Source organism: Pseudorca crassidens, chromosome 1, assembly GCF_039906515.1.
Source record: "Pseudorca crassidens isolate mPseCra1 chromosome 1, mPseCra1.hap1, whole genome shotgun sequence".
NCBI lineage: Eukaryota > Metazoa > Chordata > Mammalia > Artiodactyla > Delphinidae > Pseudorca > Pseudorca crassidens.
In genome coordinates this window covers 173,229,823-173,247,034 of record NC_090296.1, presented here as the reverse complement: position 1 = coordinate 173,247,034, position 17,212 = coordinate 173,229,823, and the positions used below count along the sequence as shown (strand labels likewise).

The 17,212-nt window shown below is 43.3% G+C and overlaps 1 protein-coding gene and 2 long non-coding RNA genes across 6 annotated transcripts in view; 2 read left to right on the top strand and 1 right to left on the bottom strand.

The window, feature by feature from the left end:
- Window positions 1-1,462: 1,462 nt before the first annotated feature.
- Window positions 1,463-17,212, bottom strand: part of TASOR2 (transcription activation suppressor family member 2) — a 65,824-nt gene continuing 50,074 nt past the window's right edge. For all 4 annotated transcript variants that reach the window (XM_067700363.1, XM_067700381.1, XM_067700371.1 and 1 more), the window contains 6 exons: window positions 10,631-14,443; window positions 7,355-7,480; window positions 6,435-6,588; window positions 5,395-5,500; window positions 3,123-3,304; window positions 1,463-2,690 (listed from right to left, as the gene is read on the bottom strand). In XM_067700363.1, the coding sequence (XP_067556464.1) occupies window positions 2,572-2,690; window positions 3,123-3,304; window positions 5,395-5,500; window positions 6,435-6,588; window positions 7,355-7,480; window positions 10,631-14,443 (4,500 nt within the window). In that variant the 3' untranslated portion in view covers window positions 1,463-2,571. The remainder of the gene's footprint in view (window positions 2,691-3,122; window positions 3,305-5,394; window positions 5,501-6,434; window positions 6,589-7,354; window positions 7,481-10,630; window positions 14,444-17,212) is intronic.
- Window positions 2,690-4,737, top strand: LOC137203721 (uncharacterized). The gene is made up of 2 exons (XR_010933262.1): window positions 2,690-3,186; window positions 4,152-4,737. It is a non-coding gene; the product is annotated as an uncharacterized lncRNA (long non-coding RNA).
- On the top strand, window positions 6,586-15,957 carry LOC137203717 (uncharacterized). Its single transcript, XR_010933259.1, has 2 exons — window positions 6,586-10,313; window positions 13,548-15,957. It is a non-coding gene; the product is annotated as an uncharacterized lncRNA (long non-coding RNA).

Here is a 17,212-nt window from a genome sequence, read left to right as displayed (position 1 = left end):
TCGTTGTGGTGTCTGGGCTTCTTGTTGCGGAGCATGGACTCTAGGTACGTGGTCTTCAGTAGTTGTGGCACACGGGCTCAGTAATTGTGGCACACGGGCTTAGTTGCTCTGTGGCATGTGGGATCTTCCCGGACCAGGGATCGAACCTGTGTCCCCTGCATTGGCAGGTGGATTCTTAACCACTGTGCCACGAGGGAAGTCCCAGTATTTTCATTTAATTCAGATTGTAGACAGTTTTTAGTGGTACCTCCTTTCCCCTTGATTGTTACAAGCCTCACTGTATGTGCTGTCATTTATATCGAGGACATTGTATTCTCTTTTATAGTTGAGTCGGTCATTTATGTCGGAGGAATGAGGACATTGTAACTGTATTCTCTTTTAAAGTTGAGTCTGAAGGACATAGACTAAGGTAGGTGATCTGTTAAAGGATTTAGGGTAATAATAACTTCGATTATCCAAGTGATTACTTTAGCTTTCTCAATCTCATACTATCCATTTTTGGCTGAAGAATTTTTTGTTGTAGGTGGGCTGTCCTGCACATTGTATGCACCTCCCTGGCGTGGCAACCCCAGATAACCCCGGTTGAAAACAACTGCTTCCTTTTCATAAGATTATCTAAAATTCCAGCAGGCCTTTCCCCTCTTTTCCTGCAATATTTCACATTGTGAACCATTAACGCAGGTGGAGGCACAAGCTGGGTTAGTAGTACGAAGGAAGCATCAGGATGTCTTCGTATTCTGCACTCGGCATATTTATTGGAACAACTAACATTTCTGTGCCAGGCCAACGGGGCACAAAGGTGATGAGGGCAGAGTCTCTGCAGAAGCTCAGTCTGGAGGCGCCTGCTCCTCTGTGGCCTGGCTAAGCCTTCAGTTACAGAACGGGCGGCCTCGTGGGTGCTGGAAGGTTCTTCAGGGGAGGAGCACGGCTGGCAGGTGCGCTGTAAATGTTACTTTCCTTTTCCGTAGTAATTTCAGATTAATTCAGTGTACCAAATACAGTTATGGTCCTATTAGATTCTTATCCCTGGGGTAAAAATCAGCTGAGTGGGTCTCTAAGCAAGAGCTAGGGTAAGAATTAAAACTCAGTCATTCTTCCTCCTCCTAAGAACATACCGAGGGGAAAGGAACACTTTGGGTTCTGTAGGGGGAGTATAAAAGCAGATAAATGGCTTTTGAGGGAAGTTCCTGTGCAGGCTGACATGACCCCCTGGAAGGGCCAATTGGAGCGTGTGAAGTGTCCTCTTGCTGGAGCCTGCTGCTCGGCACCGCACGAGGGAGGGGAAAGCACCGGGCAGGCCTGCGGGGATGAGGCTGGACAGATGGCGGCCAAAGTGAGGTAAGTGGTAGGATTCTTTTGGAAGCTACTTATTCTGCTAAATGGCCTAAAAAATTTAAAGTGCTGTAAAACATTCTCTTACAAATTTAATATTTGCTATAAAATCATTGCAGAAGCAGTTGAATGATTTTTAGTTGTCTTTATTAAAATGAAACAAATTAGGTACAAAAACCTTTGTTCCAAATAGATACTATGTATCTTACCAATGTTTTTGCTTGGTTTTGAGTTTTAAAGATTGTTGTAGAAATTATTTCTAATATAAATAAATGATTATTTCTTCCTCAGAGGATTGATTTTTGTAGTACGCTGTTTACAAAAACTGAGTAAGTGAAAATGACTGACAGTTTATAAATTTGTACCATTTAGGAAAAAAATGTTTATGTAGTGTAGCATGAATAACAGCAGATAGAGCCATTGAAGATGTTAGTTTTTACACAGGTGGTAAAACCTTTAAAACAGACTACAACATGCATTACATGTGCATTTCTGACCTTAACGTGCAAAAACAAAGCTACTGGTTAAAATAGACTTATTTTTGCTACAATTGAGTACACTTGTGAAATTCTTATTTTTATCATTAATTTCAATGAATAGCTTTGAAGCTATTCTGCTTAAAATGAGAATAATTTAAAACAATAATATTGAACACTGTAACCCAAAACTAATGGAAAACTACAGTGCTGCTGTGAACAAAGCCAGACAACAAAGTCAGACATTCTGGCAATGTGTAAAACATGAAGAAAAATGTTCCCCCAAGTTGTAGAACACTGAGATACACAGAACAGTCTTCTCATATAAATCAAAGGTTTTCAAAGAAAAGGGAAAATACTCATTTGTTGTTGGCATCACCGATGTCTAGGTAAGGTGCAGTTAAATCACCTGAATACAAAATTGATAATTCCGTCTTTAAAATAAAATAACCAAGAACTATTCCATAAATAGGATGCTACCTACTGGGGAAAATGTCTATGCATGTAGGCTACATTGTCTTCCGTCCTGACAGCAGATGGACTGCAGGTGAAAACACTCATAGAATGGAGGTTAGTTATTTCATGAGTGATACTTGAGAAAGTCCCATTTATGCCAAACTAGCAGCACCCCTAAATAAACAAAACTTTAAATTTACAGCATGACGTATAACGTACAAAAGTTTTTGAGCAACTGGTTTCCCGCAGACACAGATGTCAGCATCTGCTGTCAGTTCCAGCTCACGTGGGAGAGTCACAAGTGTTCTTACCAGTAGCTACTCCTGAACGGAGCTGCTACTTTCTGTATATTTTCAATAAAGTCATTTACATCTGTAACAAGGATGCCACTGTTTTCAAAGACATCTCTGGAGACAACAGGCTTTTCTGTAAAAAGAAAAATAACCTTTTTTGGTGAAAAAAATTCATTAATAAATACTTTTTAAAAGTAGCAAAATTCCTTTTATTGAAAAAAAAAGACTCATACACGTGAAGGAAAAAGCGAGCCTGTTTCAAGTGAGGAATGAGGTTGGAGCTCTGGGAGCAGTCGCCTCCATGGGCGTTGGTGGGAGGGAGGGAGCTGAAACCACTGATGGGCACTTTTTTAAAAGCTTAGATGGTTACACTTAACAGATCTAGTACAGGTTTTTTTTTTTTTCTATTAACAGGACAAAACCCACAATACCTGCTGCCCCAGCCTCGTGTGCGTTTATTCCTGGCCGCCAATGACTCCACTTGGATGAAAGGACGTTTCTAAAGAGTGGACCTACTGGGCGTTAACTGGTTGATGAAAATTAGAACTTAAGGCTATGAATTTACCTGTAAGGAAGACGGCAAACCTCGCGTGGACACGCTGAATTTGCAGGTTTAGCAGACATTTCAGGTGCTCAGCTTTTGTTGATAATCGGGAGTCACACTGGTGATAATGAAGCAGCTCAAAGATATTTGCACTCTGATACGATTTCAATATTAAGTTCTTTTTATATGCAATTGAATCCACTCTGAAAAATACACAAAAATGTTAAATTTAGATAAGTCTAAAGTTTGTGAAAGATTTTCTGTATCTTAATTTTCAGTTGCTTTATTCCTAGACTTTTTCTGGCCTTCACTATACTTAGTCAAATTCCTTTTCCCTTCTTTGTTCTTCTGTACGACACACTTGGCTTCCCAGACGTCACCGTCCTGTCGAATTCCCTCGAAACATTCCGAGTGTACTTACTCCTCGTCCCGTCAGGAAGGACAGCACATGGCCATCGAACACTGCTTCCAGCCATGTGGCTGGCAAGCCTCCCACTCATTCCCAGCGGGCCCCTTCCTGCATCCTGACTCATACAGCAGTGCTTCCCGTGCTTTGGCTCTCCAAAACCACTCTACTTCTTTTTGGTTAGATAGTCACCAACTTCATTAAGATCATCTAACAGCTAGAATTTTCTCACCTCACTTTAAATCTTGTTTCTACCTTTTATTCTTCCTTTTAGAGGAAAGTGTTCCATCCTGCAGCCCCTCCAGTACTCACACCCTCGCTCCTGCTTGCTGGAGAAAACCCAAAGCCTGCGTATTCCCATAGCTCTAGTCACACCATGAACTGCATCACGATGAATTTCCTTCCAGGTTTTATCCTTCATGTGTGTAAATTTATATGCCTGGCATCATACTGTACATAGTTTATCACTGTGAATAGAAATTTTTTATATGCTTCTAGTTACTATTTTATGCTATGTGTGGCATTATTTTGCATATTTAAAAAATTATGTATCTATTTAGTCCTGTATCTGCCTAGAGATGAATTAGAGGATGGTTTTGTAGCTACTCATAACCACGCATGGTTTTTGTTCTGTTTTGTTTTAGTTTTGGACAAATTCTCCCCGCCTCCAAGGGCAAAAGGATATGATAAGTTTTCTGAAAAGTTCTCACTATTCGAGACTGGCCTGATGTGAAGAGATTCCAGTGACATAAGTGTCTCTGTTTACGCAAAGTCCTATGCATGCTGAATTAATTTACACTGACCGATCTTAACAGGTGTGCTCTGCCACCTCAGCTTTCATCTGCTTCTGTACTTACTCCTGAAGTTGAACCTTCCCTCTGAAGTGCTGTGTTAACTAAGCCCTGTGAGGGCCCCTTGGAGCCCTTCCTCCCTGACAGTCTCAGCTCTCGGTTCCGCTGCCTCTTTTCCTCCTGTACAAGTTCCTCTCCTAAGTGCAAGCCTTTCCCCAACTGCTATTCTCGGCCATCTTCCGAGATCCCGTGCACATCCACGATTTCAGTTGTCTTCCTCCGGAGAAAGCAGTGCGGTCAAACAGAAGGTAACTGTCAGGTTGGAGACGAACATTCCGGGTCAAAGCCCAGCTTCCTGACTTCCTCCTTGTCTGCCTGGGTCAGGTCTGGCATCCTCTGTGCCTCAACTTCCACATCATTAAAGTGGGTTTGTACTGTCTACTTCCTATGTGTGAACTTATTAGAGATGGGACAGGTCATCTGTCACAGGACTGTCCTAATGACAGTCCTGTGACAGATGACCTGTCCCATCTATAGATTCCCCCAGTCCACCTCTGCATTCCCACACTCCTTTTCCCCTCTCATTACAACCTGCAGGCCCATCTTTGATACGGAAGGGCCTCCCGCAGGCCCCAAGTCTCTTCATTTAAGGGAGTCTGCCTGTTTCTAGTCTATTATTTAAGAGTTAAATTAAGGCTACATGCTGGTCTCAATTTTTCTGTCCTTATAACTGGAGCAACCTAATTTATCAATAAATGTACAAAAACCCATAGGTGAATTTATTTTTTTTACATTTTAGGATTCCTGTGTGTGTCTGACTTGGTCACTGTTGGTCTGGAGAAGGCAACTCAGACCCTGGATCATGGTCACAACACAGCTTCCTGCACTGAAAGCCTTGCTATAAAAACAAAACCCGAAAAACAGTCCACAGACCTAAACACTGCCTTCAGTGACATAGACGATTTATGTTCTTACAAAGTGACCTTGTGGCAACACATGGATGACACTGGTCCAGAGCTCAGGGAGCCTTTCTGGGTGAACCCAGGTGTCTCCACCCTCCCCCACACCCAGGCCTCAAATTCCATAAAGGTCTCACCTCACATCTTCTTTTAGCTTTTTAGTTTCCCTGTAGTGAAGCAACCACTTCCATCTTCCATTTTCATTTAGTTTCTCCAGGATTCTGATAATTTCCTTCAGTTGTACTACAGAATGAACAAGTTTGACAAGACAAGATGTATTTTAGGATTTTTGGCTTGTCTAGTCAAAGCCCAGGGATGATGATTTGTGAGAATAAGGCCCCATGTTTGAGTGTTGACCATCACTGCCACTCCTGTAGCTGGGCAGGAAGGATGCTGTGCCACACTTTAACCCGTGGTCCCTCAACCCAGCCCCACCTTCTCACACTAGCAGGAGAGAAGAGCACTGCAGTCATTAGCAGTTAAAAGCTCTGAGTGTATATAAATCTATGGATGGAACGAAAGCGGGGTCCTGTTGCAACAGAGATAAGATAGGTCTAGGCTTCTAAATACAGAATCTACAAATATTTTCAACTCCACTTTCTATGCAACATTCATGCTTGTTAAGGTACGTCCTCCTCCTCTTCAATGGAGAAGTGGTATCCATGTTTACTTCTAATGTGCTATCAGAGCTGGGCAGGTTTTGATTGTACATAAAGTGTCTGCCCTGTGCTCGAACATTCTTTGACGTCAAATTCATTGCCCCGAGAGAAACTATTTATATATGAGTGTTTAAGCAGATGACTGAGAAGACTTCCAGTAGCCTTTTTTAGATTTCCATGATACAGACAAAACGGTAGGGGTGATGGCAACAGAAATGGAGGAAAGAGGGCTGATTCTAAACCAATAATGTAGCTGATTTGATTTGGCAAAGGGAAGAATTGAATATAACAAACTCTCAAATGTGTATGAGTAGTTTAGCCACATTACTGAGAGGTTTTAATACAAAAGAGGTCAAGAGCAAAGTGCTTATTTAGCACAGCATATGACAGAAATTAAGCCCTCAACAGACGGTGACATATTGAGTTAATGCTGATTTCTTTTTGATGAAATAATATTTGAATCACTGGGCAAGGAGAAATTGATTTGACTAGATATGAAAGGAAAATGAGAGACAAACCTAATGTTAAAGTTTCTAGTATTCTGTCATCTGACACCACAAAGCCTCCTGTCTGGAACAGCTCTTGGTAGGTGTAACTGAGGACGTCTTCAGGGCTGTCGATTCCGGCAAAGATGACACTGGGAAGGTGCTTCAGCTTCAGCAGAGAAGGAATCTGAAACATAAAAAGGTACCCCGGTGAAGACAGGTTCATTGGGTCACTTTTGTCATTTCTATCCAAGGGTGTCCAAACTCAGGAACAGCTGGAAATATCTTTAACCTTGACAACTGACTGGTAATTCTGTCAGTTAATAAGGAATTTTAACTCCATCAGCAATGCTGCAAACTCATTAAGATTGGTTACAAAGTGGTCTCTCAACTCCAAAGGTGGAAGACGGAATGAGGGGAGAACACCTGAGGTTTGGGACCTGTAATCAGGCAGGTGGCAAGCTCACCACCACCCTAGTCTCCCACTTCACGTGGCATCCATGCTGTGGGTTCAGTTCCTGCCTCCTGACGCAGGACCGTAAGCCCAGGCTGAGCCTCGATGTCAGAGCTTTTTGGGACAAGCAATTACTTTTATTTAACTGATAGGTAAATATGGTAACAAAGAGTTAAGAAAATTTTCAAAAGTCCTTTTAAAGCAAGATTTATTACTGTTAGACATCAACAAATGTAGATTTATATTTCAGGTGAGAAAATTTTACCAGTCTCTCTTCATCGAAGTTCTCCCTTAGTTACTATGAAAATGTTCTTAACTCTGAGACATAATTTGCCTTATAAATACCTTGGTAAATTACAACGTTAGTATCAGTAGTACAAATGGTATTGTGCTTTAACTTCTTCCCTAAATAAAAAGGCAGTGATGAGCCTGATAATTATAGAATAACATAAAATGCCCAGAATACATTTCTCCGTAAGAAAGTTACTTCCAAACCTACCTGATGCAAATGTGATGATATATCTTCATTTCTGATGATGACTATGAGCATATCCTTCTCCCTGTAAAATGCTTGACAGAAATGCTGAGGTTCAATTTCTGTGTAGCCTCCTTTCCTTAGAATATGCTGAAAGATTTACAAATAGACATGATTTAAAAAAGGATACTTGCACAGAACTACTTTTACAGTTTACTAAAAATATCAAAGACCACATCCTGTTTACTAAATTACGTTCTAATAAGGCAACATAAATGGCAGTTTATCTTATTACTAGATGTCAGCTTTCACATATAAAATGACTCCTGGGTATCACTGACAACTGGATTTAGAAGTTTATTTCAAAGGCAAAGCACTTTATAATGAATCTTTCATGTTCATAAAGTATCAAAAGTGGATTCTTCTGAAACCTCAGACTAATATACATACATGAACCTCACCCTATTCAAAGGAGTTACCTTGGGAAGGCAGATATTTACTTTAAAAATGCCATCTCCAGTCAAAATGTTTCTACGACTTTTGACAATACTTATGATGCCTATGCATTACTTTGAGTATCGATAACAAGGACGGATTCTGGAAGCTGGCAGTGGCTTGGACCCAGGCTTTGAAGAGTGGCGGGAGCCGGGTGTTCCACTGTGCCTGGTTATGGGGCGCGGCTGTGTTCCACAGAGCAGTTCTGCAATAAGCCTCATTGGGAGGATAAGTTCGTGTAGTTAAAGAAGTTCCTTAACCTTGTCCTCCTTTGTGATTTTGACATTGTTTCTGTCTGAAGGATTCTGGAGGTTTACCAAAAACACGGACCATCACTTGTTATTTCCTTTCTAAAATAAGGTGTTACTTTGGTCAGTCTCCCCGCCAGATCTCAAGACAACTCAAATTTTGACTTCAAGTTTTCACTCAAAATGTATGGCAATGCTAACACAACATAGTGAATCAACTATACTCCAATAAAAATTTAAAAATAAAATGAGAAAAGTATGGTGATGTATTTTCAAAGACATTCCTACAGACAAGATATCTTTTAACAAAGAGCTCCTTAAAATATCTAAATATAAATCCTTATAAATCCTCACCTATTTTACTAATGAACGATTTAAATTAATACATTTTCTGATAGGTTCAACATTTTCATCAGCTCCTGTGGAATTCTGGGCCATCCTGTCACACCCTGAATCACCTTATGAGTAAACAGGACCTGATACCCCATCACTGGTGAATGCTCCAGGACAGACGGATTCTCCACCATAGCTTTCTGAGCTTTTTAAAAACACTTTGCTCTTTATCACACTTTATTCTCAAATGTACTTTATACTATGTCCACTTTCTCACTAGAAGTTGTTTTAAAGGTGCAAACAATTTGTTATTTTCTGTTGTAAATAGTGGCCACGTGATAAAATATTACCATGAAATGATACAGTCACTACCGAAACAAGCATGTTATCTAGAAGTACCATGAAATGATACAGTCACTACCGAAACAAGCGTGTTATCTAGAAGTGTTACTTCGATAAACATCACTGTGACTGCTCCCGTATGAAAACCAGCGTCACCTGTGCTCTGTAAAAGACATAAGAACTAAGATAGTGCATTGTTGCTTTTAAGATGGAAGCAAAAAGAAATCAAGTATTTTGCTCAGTGTGGTAAAACAAGGACATGGCCATGGTGCTAACTCAGTCGATCCCTGACTTATTTCAGCGCAGGTCAGGGTGTGGTGTATCTACTCAGCCAGAGAAAATCAACTTTAATTCAAGGTTAAAATAAATAATTTCCAGGTTACTTTTGGAGGCTAATCACCTTCCAAAGACTGAAGGCCACTTAATGCTTTATTTTTTCAACTAAAATCTTACCAAAATTGTCAGAAATTGCAACAAAGACAATGGGGAGGGGGGCGGGCAGAGGGCAGACCAGATATGGCAGCCATTTGTGAAGAATGTTGGACAACAAAAGGATCCTTGATTCCACAAATTTGGAAAAAACTAAAAATCATATTAAATGATACAAAACAGGAGCCATCAGCCGCCTCACAGGAGAACATACTGCTGACTCGGGCGACACGGGGAAGCCTCGCGTTGAGGCCGGTTGCCTCGCTTTTCTAATCCACTCTCCGTGCTGTGGTGGAGGGACCACTCTGTGAAGTGCAAACGTGCTGCTCCTCATCTTTCAGAAACATTTCTCGGTGCCCTGCAGGTACCTCAGGAGAGCCCAAGTGCCCCCGCGTGATGTCCACGTGGCCCTTTTACCCCTGACGGTGATCGCCGTACCCCCGACCGCCCCCCACCCTTCCGGAAGCCTCCTCAGGCCCCGTGCTTCCCCCCGGGGCAGCGCTGAGCCTCGGCCCGCAGGTGCCTGATGACTGCGACGTCCACACTGACCGATGCGGGGCAGGACCTGCCAGGAGGCGCAAGGCGTGGTCTGGGGCCTTTCGCTCCTCCGCAGCAGCCCTGGCAACTACACGCCGTGCACCCGTCATGGCGACCGTCACGCTCGTCACTCAGCCCAGACGTTGCAAACATCTGCAGGCACTCTGTGCTCCTCAGCAGCTTGGCGCTGGCAGGGGTCTCCTGGGACACGTCATCCCGGGGCAGCCACCCCGACTTAACCCAAGACTTAGCACGAGGGCAGACACGCGTGGACCTGAAACAAATCTCATCGGGCATCGGGACCCGAACTCTTACTGGTCTACCCGTCCACACTTGGTGAGAGGCCGGCGTCCTCTCCTGAAGGATAACGTCCCTGGGCCCCTGACCAGGTCTGCCACCCTCAGAATGACATCTTCGCACCTGCCCCGCCACACCTGCCACAGCTGCACAGTTATCTTTACCATGTTTCTCACGTCCCGTTAGACCGTGAGGATCAGGAGAGGCAACGTTCCCCTCACCTGCGCACGCAGGGCTCCAACACGCACACCTGAGAAGGACCCTGGATCCCCCTCACTCTCCACACTAATGGAGGTACACAGGTTAAGTTTTTTTTTAAAGCTGAATCTTACCTTTGGCCTGTGTGTGTGTGTACAATTGAATATGCCTCCACTGGTACTGTTTTATGAAAAGAACTCACTGCACTAATCCTGGGTAATCATACAAATCTTCAAATATAGTACAACGGCAGATCCCTGTGGCCAAACCTTTAGTCTGCAGGGAAAGACTGAGCTGAGAAGCTGAAACACCACTTCATATCAATGGCTTCTTTCTGAAGCTGAGAATCCTGTATTACTTACAAAAAACGTAGACAGCAATCAAAATAATATAAAGTGTTAAGAAAAATCTGGCACTTTACCTTTGTTCTTACAAAGAATGACTTGTCCTCTGTCTCCACGAGGTGGAAGAGGAAGGTCCTGGTACAAGCCTCCTTCACAACCCTCTCCAGTTTGACGTGCAGACTGGTGCACAGGTCTGCAACCATGTCATCGTAGGAGGCTGACCGAGGGATGGAGGGACACAGCTCTCGGGGTTTGGCTTCTCCAGAAGCAGCATGTGGCTCTTTCTCCTGGAAGATGACCGGGTGGCTGTTCATCACCTTGTTGAATTCGGCGTATTCGTTGAGAATGAGGGAAATGTCATTCCGGGACTCTTTCAATGTACTGTTATATTTCAGTTTGTTGAGGTGGTATGAAACAGTCGAATTTCGTTCAGAGTTTGGGAGATGATTTCTATCGTGGCCACACCTCTCCTTCCAGGAGGAGGAGGAACGGCCCACACAGCTGGGTGTCTGCCTTCTCGCCTGCTGACCCTGGTGTCTGGGGTCTGAGTGCACGACTGTCACCATGAGGGGACTCCTGCTACGGGAGGAAGGAGGCAGCCCTGGGGCCTCGGGCACTTTTGTCGCAGGGAAAGCCCCCATGGCGCCCTGGAGAGGGGGCTCCTTAGGAAAGACGGCGGTGGAAGGGGCGGAACATGGAGCAACTCCCGTCTTCACAATTTGTTTTAGTTTATGTGCAAAACGCAGATACTCCAGATCTAAAGTGTTCTGGGTGAGGTCGTCTGCCACCTGCCAAGTGTCTGTCCAGGAGCTGAGCAAGCCGCCCTTGGCCGTGATGCCGGGGTGCCTGCACAGGCTATGCAGGGTTCTCGTAGTGTCTCTCAGGTCTTTAGTGACAGTGAAGTTAGCGTAGGTCCTGGGGATCCCACGGAGATCTCGGATTTGGACGTAAGAGGGCACACACTTATCTTCCTTCTTTAATCCCATGGGCCAGCTTCTGGGAGAAATGCCCGTCTCCAGCCCTGGAACCTGGCTCGAGTAGCCCCAGTCGTCATTATCACTGTTGTTTAGGTTCAGGAAAGAGTCAAAACCATCTTTGGAAGTACGTTGTTTTTTCTCGGTGTGACTATATCGCAAAGTACAGGACTCTTCCGTATCTAATCTGGGGTTTCCACACTCACCAAAAGAGTCTTGATCCGAGTCTCCAGAAAGTGGTTCATAATGGATGTCAGAGTTCACACTGACATCCAGGCCTCCACCTCGGGTCACAGAGCCCCACTCAGCCCTCAGCCCCTCATCAGCACTCTTATCTTCCACCTGCTCTTCAAAGACCCCACAAACAAGAGGGGCACAAGATTTGGGAACAAAGGAAGAAGGCTCTGTATCGATAGTTTCACCGGTTGCTGCTGTATTCTGGTAAGAATCAGCATGTAAACAGACAGGGAAAAGCCCACCATTCAGCAGAGTTCTTGCTGCACACGGTGACTCATCTTGCAGCATGTGGGCCGGTTTGTGTCTGTCTTCTGAAGAGGTGGTGTGCAGCTGAGAGCCGACACCTCCTAGATCTATAGCTGTTTCACATAACTCAGCTCCAGTTTCATTATTCTTCAGCAGACTGGCCATTCTGACGATCATCTCCTGTGTTTCAAACTCCATCTCTGCATCGCTGGGTCCTGCCCTGTGGGTTAGGGTGGCCCCTCCCGAGAAGAGGGTGGGCTTGGGGAGCTCCAGGTACCCGCGGGCCTGCACAGCCTCAGCTCCAGCAACTGGGTCAAGGCACAAGGACTTAACCAGGATGTAACAGAGTTCGTTTGTTTTCACATCACTGCTCGAGTCATTTTCCTTAAGGCTCTTAGAGCTGGTCTGCTGTTTTAATGACACATTCACACCACTTGGTGTGGTTGTAGAAACAAACGTGTCAGCAAAAGACTTATTTTCAAGGATCTTCTGAGGGCTAAACGGAGGCTCACTGGTATCCACAAGATGACTTAGGTGGGGATTTCTGTTCTCTACACTCATTGGTTGCAGTGGATTTCTTGACGTTACCAGGTTTTCTAGAGAATCTCTGCATGTGGCAGCTGAGGCAGGCTGGTTTAACTCTGCATCATGGTGTGGCACCTTTTCTGAGAAAGAGTAACCCTCACCACACTCACTTGGGACAATTTCCTCAGTGACTTCACCAGGAAGGGTTAAAAATCTATCTTTTCTTCCTGGGTGATTTTTTAGTATTAGAGGCATTTCAGCAGAAAGCTGCATTTGCTGTATCTGAGTTAAGTTATCTTGTCCCACTGGATGGGTGGGACCAACAAAAGAATTTTCTTTTTCTGTTATGGCCAAATCTACTGTTTCAACCTGGGAGGATCTGTCAGTTTTCTTACAGTGTGCATCACAGAGTTTAAAACTACTTGGAGATACAGCCCAAGCTGGTTGTGCTTCTTCACCTGGTACCTGGCAGTCAGGGCTAGAAGCTGGTGACACTTCTTCAATTAAAGAACTGAAGGAGAAGTCTGAACCAGCATGAACTTCCTCTGCAACCTCAAGGGCACAGGTTTCTTTCGAAAGTATGAAAGCCACTGTCTGTAAGTTATCACCTTTTCTCTCACTTTCTCGTGGTTTCATTGACGTGTGATCAGCAGAGTTCACATCAGGCACCTCTTCAGGCTCAATTATTTCTTCCACTGTCTCCTGAAGCTCTAAGCAGGGTAACGTGGCCTCCTGCTGCTGCTCCATTTCACCAGCGGATGCTTCTTCCCAGGGACTTGTGGGCGGTGATATGGTGAGAGTGAGGTCAAGGTCAGAATCCTCCTCTGATAACTCGAGGCTGACTTCCTCTCTAGTCACAGATAGGCTGGTTTGTTTGGTAAATGCAGAATTAAATGTTTCAAAACTCATATTTTCACTGTTTAGACCACTCTTGTCATTCTTTAGTTCTGAAGAGCCATCCGAAGCATTCCTCATTGATGGGATGCAGTCAAGTGAATCCTTTTCTTCCAAGGGGTCAGAGGCCGACGATGAGACTACTTCTTCAAGCTGGGACGACTCTACAGTCTCTTCCGAAGAGATGCTAAAGAGACTCTGAGCTGACAGAAAACATTCTTGAGAGAGCTTCATTTCTTCTCTGGGTAACAAATAACTAGAACTTTTAACTAGTGATAATGCCTCTGTTACAAGGGAATTATCAGACGGCGATGGTGAGCCTGCAACAGCCTGTCCTTTCTGTAATGAACACATTTCTTTAGCAAGTATCTCTCTACTCACTGAGGAGGCACAAAGGTACTTAGCGCCTTGCTGTCCTGACACTGCCAGAGAGGGAACGTCCCTAAGACCCTGTGTCTGTGCCTTTTCAAATGCGGACACAGGATGTCTAAGGCTTGTAGCAGGTGATACTTGTTTAATCAACTCCACATTAAAGGTTGTAGGTTTATCAGCTCTGTTTACAACTTCTGTCTGTATTGGTGCATAGGCATTTTTTTCAAAAGTGAATGTAACTGGTTCCAGATTAATCACTACATACTCCGTATCATCCTCCCCTTCCAACGATGACTGACATTCTTTGTTTATAGAGCTGCTGTGCTGGATAAGGCCCTGCAAAGCACCTGTTTTTGTTTGCATTTTTGCATGAAAAACATCAACTTTGCTTTCAAGGGTGCTGTACACAGACTTTTGAAAAATCATTGACGGATTGCTGATCCCATCGTAAGTCCTGGCGAATGTGGACTGTGTGACGGTATCATTATAAGAAGTCACCTGTGTGCCATCAAGTGGCTCAAAAGTTTTATCTTCAGCAGGAATAGAAGATCCATTAGTTTGGGTGCTTCCAATGCTAGAAAGCACCAGATTAGAGGTCTCTAGTTTATCTGATGACTCTTGTTCGGCTTTCCCCCCAATTATCTGAAACGATAAAAGCAAAAGAAATAAATTAATTAAAAAAATCAAGAGCCAAATAGATCTTTTTTTCAAGCATTTACATATGTGAAGAACAGAACAAAGATCAATTTCAGTTTGCTCTGTTCTTTTGAATCTTCATAGGGTAGAGATCAAGCAAATCCCTCTCTTCTTAGATAGGCTTAAAATACCCCCCAAATAGGAATTTGTTTTATCTAAATACACACACACGAGAACTCCAAAACTTTCTTAGTTGCACAGCCTTTTTTTTTTTTAATGGACTTTTGGGAAGAAAAGTGGCTAGACCACTGGCAATTTAAAGACTTGAAAATGCAGACTGTTTGCTAAATAGCATCACTTAATTCAGAAATGCAGCAGTAGAGGAAAAAGTGCTCAATTAATTTAAATTATTTTTAGTAAGATTAAAAGATAATCTTTAAAGCAAAGAATAACTTATTTTAAACACCAGCTTTCAATTAGACTATAAATGCACTGTCATCTGGAATGTTCCCATGAGGAAACACTAATTATTATCTCTTGTACTCAGAATACACTGATAAGCAGCTTTCCCAAGGTATCAATCTCTATCCTGTTAAATAAAGGTCCCTTACCCCTTAGCTGTCTTCTTAGCTTGTAACTGGACATAATCTCTCTCTCATTTTAATACCTCCCTATTCAACAAAGCAGTAGAAAACACAGTGCAGCTTGCATTAATAAACTAAACTAAAAGGACTGATTTAAACAGTACCAGAAAGGATTTAGGATAAACAGTAACAGAAATACCTCTGGACAATTTTGATAACCTCATAAAAAGGCTGTTTCTTTTCTTTTCTTTTTTAAAGGCTGAAGAATGGTCTTGTTCAGAATATGGTAAAGTGGATTGATCATACAGTTGACCTACACCTGTAGTTCTGGAGCACTACGGTCACAGATTTCCTGCCATATTTTGAAGCAGTCGTGTTGTAAGTCAGGACCTGTGTTTCAAATCTCTTGTTAAAAACATTTCTGCCTTAGTCAAAGAAAGACACTGACCTGAGTAATTGGCAGGGAGGAGCTGAGACTGGTTTTAGGAGGACACGACTGGCCAGATACAAAGCATAGAAAACTCTTGATGGTACACTCATTCTGAGAACAGTTCTATGACCCTCCCAATCATACTGTGGCTGATAATGTTGGGCCATAGTCGTGAATCTCACCATGCCTATGCTCTTAGTGAAATGAAAACTTTGATAATCCTAGTTTGCCCTAGAATAGGGAGTGGTACAGGATGTGTGTGCACCTTTAAAGTATGGGTACAGTATTCAAGAAGATGACGGAAACATATTTCTAAGTATATGCTATAGAAAGTGTTAGGAATCGTTAATTTTAACATTCTACTTTCTACTTAATACTCTTTCATGTTTGCAAGAAAATCATTCCTAATTGGACATTACTAAAGTACCACAACCAAAAATACTTTATAAGAAACTAGTGTGTGTATAAATATATATGTAATAATAAAATCTGCCTGACTAAACATACTTTCTTATTCTAAGGTAGTGATTTTATGTATCTCTTTGAGAATAAGATGAAATTTATGAACGCCATCCTCAGAAAAAAAACGCATACACACGTAACATATATTTTATGTGTACACATATAAACACACACATATGTGCATATATATACATAAATACATCCACAGAATTAGACATTGAGAAACAGCTAGAGTGTCCAGATCTGAGTCTTGGCCGGACAATTTACTATGTGCCTCCAGGCCATTCTGTACTTCTCCATCCTCAGTCTTCTCACCTATGAGATGGGTGGCACGGTCCTTACCTCACCCAGCCGTGTGAGAATTAACTGAGCTAATGCGAGTGAAGGGCTCAGACCAGTCTCTGGCCCACAGCGTTCCACCAGTCTTCATTCTGATGAAGATGAGCATCTGCAGACACTCACAGACCCTCTGAGGCTCACCCCTGGACCTGCAAATCCCCACGGAAGCCCAGGTACAGAAACTCAATGTTCACACAGGCACTGAAGGTGCCCAAACCCATGTAAAATTATTCTGTAATAAATCTGCTCTGAAAGCTTAAAAAGGCAGTTATTTTGTCAATCCATTTACTTAGAATCTTGATACAACTTTTTAATTTGCTCCAATTAAAATTCGATTATCAGGCTTCCCTGGTGGCGCAGTGGTTAAGAGCCTGCCTGCCGATGCAGGGGATACGGGTTCGTGCCCCAGTACGGGAACATCCCACATGCCGCGGAGCGGCTGGGCCCGTGAGCCATGGCCGCTGAGTCTGTGCGTCCGGAGCCTGTGCTCCGCAACGGGAGAGGCCACAACAGTGAGAGGCCCGTGTACCGCAAAAAAAAAAAAAAAAAAAAAAAAAAAATTCGATTATCTGTCCTATCAGTTGAGAACAGTGAAATGAAACAAAGTGTATTTTCCATATTTACAAACAGTTATCTGCAGACCTATGAGAGGTCTGGCATTTTATTTACTGTCTCAGGATTTGTTGTTTCGCGGTACACGGGCCTGTCACTGTTGTGGCCTCTCCCGTTGCGGAGCACAGACTCCGGACGCGCAGGCTCAGTGGCCACGGCTCACGGGCCCAGCCGCTCCGCGGCATGTGGGATCTTCCCAGACCGGGGCACGAAGCCGTGTGCCCTGCATCGGCAGGCGGACTCTCAACCACTGCGCCACCAGGGAAGCCCTCAGGATTTGTTTTTAAAAATATTTTTTAATATATTCAATTTTAGTTTCCTTTAAGGTTTATCAAAGATTTTTTATAT